This window comes from Thamnophis sirtalis, unplaced genomic scaffold, assembly GCF_051295495.1.
Source record: "Thamnophis sirtalis isolate CommonGarterSnake01/CBP01778 unplaced genomic scaffold, rThaSir2_p1.2 scaffold_15, whole genome shotgun sequence".
In the NCBI taxonomy this organism is placed as follows: domain Eukaryota; kingdom Metazoa; phylum Chordata; class Lepidosauria; order Squamata; family Natricidae; genus Thamnophis; species Thamnophis sirtalis.
Window position 1 is genome coordinate 538,066 of NW_028261395.1, and position 12,019 is coordinate 550,084.

The 12,019-nt window shown below is 36.1% G+C and overlaps 1 protein-coding gene across 2 annotated transcripts in view; it reads left to right on the forward strand.

Annotated features, from left to right (window-relative positions):
* Positions 1-12,019, forward strand: part of ADGRA1 (adhesion G protein-coupled receptor A1) — a 304,703-nt gene that overhangs the window by 22,870 nt on the left and 269,814 nt on the right. For both annotated transcript variants that reach the window (XM_087702485.1, XM_087702486.1), the window contains exon 2: positions 3,303-3,374. In XM_087702485.1, the coding sequence (XP_087558611.1) occupies positions 3,303-3,374 (72 nt within the window). The remainder of the gene's footprint in view (positions 1-3,302; positions 3,375-12,019) is intronic.

Sequence of the window (12,019 nt, forward strand, 5' to 3'; positions counted from 1 at the left end):
GAAAATACCTCATTTCTTGGATGACATTAATTTAGGCTCTAATATTGAATATTATAAATATATATAATATACCATAGTTTTATACTCTATTTTCTGCCAGAGTAATGTAAACTAGAATAATCCTATCATTTTGCCAATAGTAATAAAGTATTTATGGCAATTTATAAAAATATAGAGTTTGTTTTCTATTAAGATTTTATCAATGCTTAAGGATAGCTATTTGTAGAATACTTATTTTGGCATTTCAAATTGCATAGCGCAATTAATGGGAATATTAATATAGGTGGATGAAAATATGAATTTGTGGGAAGAATAAATACAGTACAAATGAATAGTCTCATGATTGTTATACATGCTTAGAGGGTTAGCTGTGTTAATTCCATTCAATAAATTTATCCAATTACCGTATATAGACTTATAAATACATTCCTCTGGAATGGTCAAATGCCAGACCTCTCTCTTTCAAAGTTATGTGAAATTAATATTGTAATCTCCACTTTACATTATAACATTTGGTGTATTTATAATTGTTTCTGAACTGAAAATGATACAGAATAGCTACAAGTGTTGATCCAATTACACATTATTATTATTAGCATCTTTGAAATGTTGGCAAATATAATTCTAGATATAATAGAAATTCTTTGATATTTCCCAATGCTTAGAGTCAATACGAATTAAGGTGTTGATGAATAAAACATTAAAATCTGATTGTAGTTATGAAAAAGTGGTTGGCTTTTTTATAACTTTATTTAAAAATGGCAGATTCCTTTTGGAGAAAATATGGGCAGAAAGTCGGGTAACTATGCTGAATTACTTACCTGTGATAGTTTAAAAACTTCTGAAAGAGTGCAGAAAGAGTTTGATTTACCAAAAACAGCTGAATAGAAATATATTGCAGGAAGAAACAGATTTGTACCATCTCCATATCTGTAATCTGCTGGAACCTCCAAGTTTGAATGGCTTTTGTAAATCTCAACAAGTTTGGGCCACTCAAATTTCAGGGAGGATCCTGTTCTGTAGAAATGAGAAATGAGCAACTGAGAAGGCCCGAATCTGTGGTTCCTCTTGAGGGCATTTGCTATATGTTCCTTACGTTGATTCATGCGCTTTTCTCGCTGAAGAAGCAAAACCATGCTCGCATCTTCTGCCTGGCATAAAGCCACATTGCATTTCTCAAATGTTATGCATTTCATGTAGCCTTTGAGTCAGAACTCTGCCAAACGCCTCTCGGGCATATTTAACAAACTAACCTGCTTGCAGTAATAGTTTTCATTCTTGCTTTCCTTTGGCATATAGTGGAACACAATCTGTGACATTCCTCCTCTTCACAAGCACAGAAGCCGCCTTCATACCTGCTAAACAAATTACAAAGCCACTTTATAAGCAAACCATGCAGTGTTTGAAAATATCTTAAACTTTATCACCCATGTCTACCACTTCATCATTTTTCAGCATTTATGAGTTCTGTTTCATTAAAATGTTGGCATGTTTTTCATTTCTACTTACTGACAAATGACTACCATTGACTGGATGTAATTTTCCTTCCTTCCTTCCTTTCCCCCGCTTTTCTATTTATTCTGTTCAACCTTGGCAAACCTACACTTGTATTTTTCATGCAAAAATATATTTTTTAATCTTCCTGCAGTTTTGATTTCACTCTGGTTTCTTTGTTCTATATATTTCCATTCCTTCAATTCTTTCCAAGATTTACTCTCAGCAATACCAAATCTGTCCTACATATATAATGTTTTATTACGTTACATCTTTTGTAATAGTCTCAAATCTTTCATTGCATATACTATAGACAACTGAATTACATTCTCATATTTTCATTTTTCTTCCACGATGTATGTACACCCATCTCTTACATGTTATAATATAAAGTGCTTCCTAGCTTTATAATGAATAATAGTATGCAAAATGAAGGCACTGTGGTCATTTGTTAGTGTTGAATCTGGAAAGAAACGACACATTTCAAAATTTTAATGGCATACCTTAAATGGCCTGCCTAAAACTATTTTATCTTTAATATTGCTGCTCACTCAGAGTTCTGAGTATTTCTTTTTCATAAAAGATGGAGAATCTGATACTTGGCTTTGAATGTTATTAATATTTAATCAAATTTAAGATACAGAAGTATTGTCAAATTTTTTTAAAAAACTTTCAGTATGATGCATTGATTTATTTATACCTAATATTTTTGTATTATTAAAATGTGAATTAATTTTTAAGTTTGAATCAATATAGAGTGTCCTTAATGAGCCAAAACTGAATTCAGTTAGAAACTAAAAATTTTCTGCATTTACATTTTTTCTTCAGTACTTCCAGGTTTTGTCTGGCACTCATAGAAAAAATCATTTAGACAGAAGCAGCTGACCCTATTAAATGGAAAATGAGCATAGAAATCAGTGTGTGTTTTCAGTTACAGAGGCCTAAAAAACTTCTTTCATCTGCTTTTATGAGAAAAATGTAAAACAGTTTTATTTTAATTTAAAGAGATTTGACATCTGATGAGACATCTGGCATTATAGCTGGGTTTTTACCTTCACTGGAGGAGTGCTAATCATTTGTGGCCAGGTAGCATATCAGGATCAATCTCGATTCTCCCTCCTCCCTCCCTCCCTAGAGTAGATCCATAGATTTCCTTATAGAAAGGAACAAATCAGGCTGATAGGAATTTCAATTATTTCATAAGTGTATTATATTTCAGTGAAATGTCTAACCCCCATATTCAAATATAGTTTACCTGTGTGTCATCCCTGCAGTGAAACATCTGCAAGAAAACAACCGAGCTCAGAGAGCATAGGCCCCACATTTATTGATAATTTACAAAAAAATCACATTGCACATCCTATTGAAGGAGGTTTGGGAAATTAAATACTATGTTGAACCAACACAATGTCATGGCAGTTAGCAGAGTGGAGAGAGCATGTAATCAATATCTCAGTGGGGAGTTAATGCTATTTATTTTCATGAACAACTGTTCCCACAATTGATGTGTCCTACAAAGAAGCATTTATTAAGCATGTTGTTCAGCTGCAGGTGTTAAATTTTTATTCTAAGTTTCATTATGATCTAAAGCATCATATATTATGTTGTTGATTAAATAGGGAAAGGTTAAAGGCATAATTTTTTTACAAATGATTTTATTTGCTGCTTAAGAGGAAATGTAAATGGGGCAGAGAAGTCTGTGATTAGTGTTCAACAGAACCGTCACTTACTGTAATTACATGTTTTTAATGAGTAAAATTGCGACTGTGTTTTGCTAACAAAAAACATTTCTTTTAATTCCTTTTCAGAATTCTGAGTAATAACAAGATCTTATGGCTAAAGAGCAACTCTTTCATTGGGCTGAGATCCCTAGAGAGACTGTAAGTAGCTTTTAAGTGTTCTTACTTTTTTTTTTTTCAGGTAGTGATTTGAATTTTCTAAATAATTATGCAAGATGTAAGTTCTGTAATGAGCATTGGGATTCCCTACTCGGCCTTTTTCGATGATAAATAAGCCTAAATAAAATTAAACTCCACAAAAGTAAGCAGTGTTAATTTGGATCCAAGATAAATAGAAAGGAAATGGGACATGTGTATCTGCAGGACTTTTTAAAAGGAAGAATGGAAAACGAATGATATTTTTTTTTAGTTAAACAGCATGGCCTAATTAAATCCTTAGTTACCGTATATGTATATGTGGTTGTATTAGTCTTCACTGTTAATAGTTGTGCCACATTTATCTTCATTATATCTGATCAACTTGTCCTGATTTTCCTATGAAAGATCTTGAATACAATTTGAGTTTAAGGTAGAGAATTTTAGCAGTGGCCTCTAAACAGATTGGCTAGCAGTGGGTTCAATATTTTAGTACTTTAACCTTAATTTTATGAAAAACAAACATTAGCAAGATGTAGCAGATGTCACTGCCTATCTTCAAAAACCTTACTTCTGTAGATGTTCATTTTCTAGTAGTGCATTTTGACAATCTCGTACTTGAATACTGGGAATTGCTCAGTCGGAAAGACTCCATAACAATGGCACCAAAAGTTTCTGAAGAGTCAGGAGAATTAGCAGAATACTACCACCTTCTCCTTCGTATGAGTCACTAGAAAATAAACAAATTGGAATCAGTTCAGAAAAGTGTTTGGGCCACTGGCATTAACCTTTGGAATATAGCAAAAGGGTTGGGCTGTTTGTAATCACATGAAAGAGGAACCTGAAGCTCCTTATGGCCATCCAGGACATCAGCTGTGCTGAAGGACAGTAGAATCTGCCTGCCTGCCTGCATCTGTCTGTCCGTCCGTATCTAGTATCTATCTATCTATCTATCTATCTATCTATCTATCTATCTATCTATCTATCTATCTATCTATCTATCATCTATCTATCTATCTATCTATCTATCTATCTATCTATCTATCTATCTATCTATCTATCTATCTATCATCTATCTCATCTATCTATCTATCTATCTATCTATCTATCTATCTATCTATCTATCTATCTATCTATCATCTATCTATCTATCTACCTACCTACCTACCTACCTACCTACCTACCTACCTTCCTACCTACCTACCTACCTACCTACCTACCTACCTTCCTACCTACCTACCTACCTACCTACCTACCTACCTACCTACCTTCCTACCTACCTACCTACCTTCCTACCTACCTACCTACCTACCTACCTACCTACCTACCTACCTACCTACCTATCTATCTATCATCTATCTATCTATCTATCTATCTATCTATCTATCTATCTATCTATCTATCTATCTATCTATCATCTATCTCATCTATCTATCTATCTATCTATCTATCTATCTATCTATCTATCTATCTATCTATCTATCTATCTATCTATCATCTATCTATCTATCTATCTACCTACCTACCTACCTACCTACCTACCTACCTACCTACCTATCTATCTATCTATCTATCTATCTATCTATCTATCTATCTATCTATCATCTATCTATCTACCTACCTACCTACCTACCTTCCTACCTACCTACCTACCTTCCTACCTACCTACCTACCTACCTACCTACCTACCTATCTATCTATCTATCTATCTATCTATCTATCTATCATCTATCTATCTATCTACCTACCTACCTACCTACCTACCTACCTACCTACCTACCTACCTTCCTACCTACCTACCTACCTACCTATCTATCTATCTATCTATCTATCTATCTATCATCTATCTATCTATCTATCTATCTATCTATCTATCTATCTATCTATCTATCATCTATCTCATCTATCTATCTATCTATCTATCTATCTATCTATCTATCTATCATCTATCTATCTATCTACCTACCTACCTACCTACCTACCTACCTACCTACCTACCTACCTATCTATCATCTATCTATCTATCTATCTATCTATCTATCTATCTATCTATCTATCTATCTATCTATCTATCTATCATCTATCTCATCTATCTATCTATCTATCTATCTATCTATCTATCTATCTATCTATCTATCTATCTATCTATCTATCTATCTATCTATCTATCTATCTATCATCTATCTATCTATCTATCTATCTACCTACCTACCTACCTACCTACCTACCTACCTACCTACCTACCTACCTACCTATCTATCTATCTATCTATCTATCTATCATCTATCTATCTACCTACCTACCTACCTACCTTCCTACCTACCTACCTACCTTCCTACCTACCTACCTACCTACCTACCTACCTACCTACCTACCTACCTACCTACCTACCTATCTATCTATCTATCATCTATCTATCTATCTACCTACCTACCTACCTACCTACCTACCTACCTACCTACCTACCTATCTATCTATCATCTATCTATCTATCTACCTACCTACCTACCTACCTACCTACCTACCTACCTTCCTACCTACCTACCTACCTACCTACCTACCTACCTACCTACCTATCTATCTATCATCTATCTACCTACCTACCTACCTACCTACCTACCTACCTACCTACCTACCTATCTATCATCTATCTATCTATCTACCTACCTACCTACCTACCTACCTACCTACCTACCTACCTACCTACCTATCTATCATCTATCTATCTATCTATCTATCTACCTACCTACCTACCTACCTACCTACCTACCTACCTACCTACCTACCTACCTATCTATCTATCATCTATCTATCTATCTACCTACCTACCTACCTACCTACCTACCTACCTACCTACCTATCTATCTATCTATCTATCTATCTATCTATCTATCTATCTATCTATCTATCTATCTTTTATATGGTCACCCATCTCACAGGAAGTGACTCTGCACAGCATGTCATAATCACATTAAAAATGCTAGTAACATGGTTGTTAAGTGAATCTGGCTCCCCCCATCGTCACAAAAAAGTGATCACATGACCCCGGGATGCTGCAACAGTCGTAAGTGTGAAAAATGGCCATAAGTCATTTTTTTCAGTGCCATTATAACTTTGGTCACTAAGTAAACTTTTGTAAGTTGAGGACTACCTGTATTGTTCTTTGAGTCCTTCGGGATTGGGCGGCATATAGATTTTAATAATAAATAAATAAATAAATAGATAAATAAATTTTCATTATCTATTCTGACTTGTTAAAAATGTCCGAATGCTCCTTTTTGATTCCTGCTCATTTAATTTTTTGGCTGTGTTTTATTGGCTGTAATCTTTAAACTTATCTCAGATATTTTAAAAAGCAGTTTATTTTGTTAATAGTAAATCCCGCTGTCTTAAAAAATATATTAGCATTTTGGTTTTTAAATAAGGCACATTTCATTTCCCCACCCTCCAAAGGAGTCCTGAGTCTTTATATTCCATTTCATATTGAATAATACATTGCATACCGATAAATAATTACTGCTGCAGTCTTTAGAAAATACATGGACATCAGTGTTAACGATAAGCTGCTACAAATTGAAGGTTCTGTGGACTTTTGGCAAGAAATGCCTTTTTTTAAAGTGTTTTGTGAACAAAAGAGACAAGCCAAGATTTCTTTAGCACAATAATGGATTCTTCCAGCAACTGATGCAATTCTTTACTTGGAAACTCACCATTATTACTTTGCCAATAATCAGAAGTACTAGCCTTGTACTTGAAAAGAAAAATAAATAACCCATCGCTAGCAAAATGTCAGCACCTGTTCATTGTCTCATATACATTACTCAGTAATAAGTTACCCGTGAATAGCAGCCATGAAGATCTACTCTTGAGGATGAAAAATCCTGCTTTGTTATCTTTTTTTTTATGGCAGATGGCCAATAAAATCGATTTGTGTCATTTTGTGAGCATTCTGACTTTCCCTGTTCTCAGACCGGCCTTCCCAGCTTTCAATCTGTCATTGTTGCTTTGAGACAGATCTTCTCTGCTTGGGAGTAAATCAGTCACATCTGCTCCTGCCAATCTTCTCTCTCTGATTATCCTGCCGGATTCCTCACAGGGAACTCACATTTTTGTTAGAGACATTTTCCCTTGTGAATAGTTTGTGGCTAAAATTATGTGCCGAAATATTAGCATGTTTTGTGTAATGGTTAAGGCACCAGGCTGGAAACGAGGAGACTTGGTTTCTAGTCTTGCCTTAAGCAGGATGCCAGCTGAGTGACTTGAGGTCAGTTACTCTCTTCACAGCCCAAGAAAGCAGCCAATGGCAAACCGCTCCCAAAAATGTTGTTGAGAAAACTACAAGGTCTAGACCAGGAGTCAACACTGGTTCACAGGTACAGACACACACTTTCAAGGCATTTGTGATGTTGTGCAATATAATAGCAGTTAGACTTATATACCGCTTCATAGGGCTTTCAGCCCTCTCTAAGCGGTTTACAGAGTCAGCATATCGCCCCCAATAACAATCCGGGTCCTCATTTCACCCACCTCGGAAGGATGGAAGGCTGAGTCAACCTTGAGCCGGTGAGATTTGAACCGCTGACCTGCAGATAACAGTCAGCTGAAGTGGCCTGCAGTACTGCACCCTAACCACTGCGCCACCTTATATTCTTATATGATATTGTCATTCTGAAACTATATGTGTTCAAGTTGAAATGTCTATCATAATGACCATAATGACCTTTTCAAAAAGCAACAAGTTTTTTTTAAAGTGTTGTCCATTGGTATTTGTGATGATTGCATTAAGTGGGAGCATGAACTTCTAAAAATAAACCATGTATGCTGTTCCAATGGAAATAATTTCTTAAAGTGTGAAAAATACATTTTTCCCAAAATAGTATAATGCAAATGTAGTAAAGATGCAATTGTATGACCAAATATGTCTTACTATAAAATATGTGAGTAATTGAAAGAGGGCTCACCCCTATTTAACACATAAAAAAGAGTATCATTCATTTTAAAAATTCATTATATTATCATAGCTGTGATATTCTTAAGCAAGGAAAATATTTTTCAAAACAGATGCCAGAATTATTCAGCATGCTATTTTTGATTTATAAAGCGGAATAATCATTTTTCTGTGCTAAATAAATTAATCCATATTTTAAAAAGTATCTTGTTAGATAATTAAGGGTTAATCAGTTCTACAACCAATGCTGAGGGTGCTATGTAGAAAAATAGATTTTCTTTGATAAATTTTGATTAAGATTTTTGCTGTTATTTCCTCCAGTGGTAGCCATATTAGCTTTCTAGAACAAAAGTAAGAAAGTTCTTTAAGATTCTGTAAAAAAAACAAAACACATTTATTATGACGTGAGCTTTCATGAATTAATTTCATGAGAGTTCAACCATATCCACCCCGTACTCTCAAATCATCACTTTAGTGATGATATCCAATCCCAAAGATATTTATAAACCCATTACATTTTTCAGAAGTCTCTACTGATCTCATTTAAAACTGGACAGATTGAGGAATGACAACAGCTAATAAATTGTCATCAAGATTGTGCCATAACTAAGTGACCGATGGAAATAAAGTTAAAGATAGATGAACTCTGCCCTCCCCTCAAAACGTCTGTTTTTGTTTGCAACGGTATCTTTGAAAACCTCATGAAAGTCAGACATAAACCAGCTTCTCACAGAAAATAGATATTCACTTGTTTGCCAACAATCGTTCCTGAAGAGGCAACAGATTGTAAATCATCAGGCACCAAATGTGGCATTTCTTTCTTAAATCTAGTTATTTTGGAGCACTGTGACAGTTCCACGCCATATATGATGTACTCAATGTACTCAGTGATGTCCTTCTGCATTCTAGACAAAAAAGGCTACTTTCTATATAAAATAAGTATACCCAGATTTGATATAAGCAATGCAGTATTAAAATGTATGGAGGACTAAGTCTACAGCTACCAAGGCAACACTGCTAACTGATTGCAATTTAGTGCAGGAATTAATCAGGAACAAATAAAATTCAAAAGAAAATTAGAACAAGTGACAGCTGTGTTTAGATTCATTAGATTTAATTATATGGCCCACAGTTTTAACTGGAGTAAATTCTTCTTTTCGTAGTAAATTGTAGTAACGGGCTTGTCTGATCCTAGGTTTATTTATTACTTGGACTTGTAGGATGCTTCTAATGAAGTGAACCTTAAGTGGCAACGTTTAGATTGTCTGCCTTGTAAATGGCTCCTCTAAAGAAGGTAAAATAACCTTCTGATTCAAAAACTTTATCTGCTAAAGACCAACATGTCTTTGTTAAAGTGGTTTCAAAATTCTAAAATACTGAATTCTTTAGATACGTAAAATTTTCATGTTTATCTACCCTGTTCCCCTGAAAATAAGACCTCCCCGGATAATAAGCCCAATCGGGCTTTTGAGCGCATGCACTAAAATAAGCCCTCCTTGAAAATATTGCAACAAAGCAGCAGTCATGAGGTTACTACACTTGACGCTTCCTGCACCTCAAAATAAGACCTCCCCAAAAATAAGGCCGAGTGCTTATTTCAGGGGTCAAAAGAAAATAAGACCCTGTCTTATTTTTGAGGAAACACCGTATATCTGATATCTTGCTGGTAGCACTGAAACATAGAAAACAGTTGTATATCAAATCAAAGCTATGGATTTACCTGGCCCATTATGGGTAATACTACTAGTAGCATATATTTATGGGCAATACATTATTATTGGTACAGTGCAGGGTGGGTTTCAGGCGGTCCCCGCGAACCGGTTGGTCGGCGAACCCGGAAGTAAGTAACTTCCGGGAACGCCGAAGGATCCACCCGCCCGCCCGTGTTTCTTACCCGGTTTTGACAAGTTCTACGCTTCCACGCACGCACAGAATACATACAGTGCCTGCACGATCCTCCAGGAGCAGCTGGAGCATCGCACAGGCGCTAGTACGCATGCGTGCACTGCGCGCATGCACGAGGATGTCGCCGGTCCCGTTCCAACCGAACCGGTTGGAACGGGGCGAGAAACCCACCCCTGGTACAGTGCTATTGTCTGAGTCTCCAGCAGATCTTTTACCCAGTTAATTCCAGTGGAGTAAGAAACTCTTGTAAGTTTCTTTTGTTTTCTAGTTGGTTGTTACAGAACAGAAGTCATATTAAGTTCACTGACTATATAAAGGATTTGTAACACAATTGATCTTCTTTCAAAGCCAGTTTAGTATTATAATAATAGATGAATTCTGCAGTTTCACAGAAGTTAAAAAAATGTGCTGTAGATACATTGATCGCTTATTTAATGAGGAGTTTGAACAGATAATGCTTTCCTTTACAATGTAAAATATTCAGATTACGATAGATTTTGCTCTGCCAGCTGTTTGATGAGTTTAGCGTTTTCCACTTGTAAAACTACCTATGATTTCTCTTGTCCTTCACTGTAAGCGTTTTCTTCTCCTTTTCGGGCATTTTCAGGCATTTGGGCTTTTGCAGTCTCTTAATGCTTCAGTAGAAACAAATAAATTTCAGGACAGTTAATGGGGAGGAATGGGAAAGTCCTCCAGCTTATTTGTGGTGCCTATTCACCACTTTCAGTAGTTCACCCTGGCTTTCTCAGATTCTGGCTGTTTCAGATTCATTCAGTTTTGTAGCATATTCATATTACTATATTTGTAATTGTAGGAGAGGGAAAACTCTCTCAGAATATTTACAAGGCTCTGTGTTTCTAACAAGGAACTGTGTAATGTCTTCATTGAAATGGGAATTCTGGACAGGAGGCAAGTTCAGGTACAGTTTATTAGCAATTTTATTGCAGAGAGAAACAGCAAACGAATGCTTTAGGACTGTCTAAATATACGATTATAAAAATATCTGTCTAGAGCCAATGGAATATTGGCCTGCAGCATCGGGGTATTGAATGTTTCTTGCCTGCAAATATGAGAATAAGCAGGTGAGTGAAATGTTAAGACATTTTAGATGAATTCCAGATTGCAACAGGCAAAGCCAGTTTGGAATGAAAAGTAGATATATGTATTTTTGTTAGAAATCTTTCAAATGAAGTAACTTTGTAGGATTAAAGATTATATGCAAGGTAGCAGTGGAAGAAAAATGTTAATTGTTGGAGCATACATTGAAAAGAGGTATTTTGTTAAATTTGAGAAATGAAATTCAAGGACAGATAATTTTAATCTTGAGGAGTAGAAGGAAAGAGAGGAAGGTGAGGAGAAAGGAGAGGAATAGGAGAGAGGGAAAAGCAGAGGAAGAATTGGAGGGAAAGTAAGAGTAGGAGAGAGGGGAGATAAGGGAGGATGAGGGGAAGGGTAAAGGGGAGGAAGGGGAAGGAGAGAAAGGAAAGGAGAGAAGGAAGGAAGGAGAGAAGAAAGAGAAGAAAGGGAGGAAGGAAGGAGGGAAGGAAGGAGAGAAGGAGAGAAGAAAGGAGGGAAGGAGGGAGGGAAGGAAGGAGAGAAGGAGAGAAGAAAGGAGGGAAGGAAGGAATGAATGTAGGAGAGAAGGAAGGGGGGAAGGAAGGAGGAAAGGAAGGGGGAAAGGAAGGAGAGGAGGAGAGAAGAAAGGAGGGAAGGAAGCAGGGAAGGAGGAGGGAAGGAGAGAAAGAGAGAAGAAAGGGGGAGGGAAGGGGGAAGGAGGGAGGGAAAGAAGGAGGGAAGG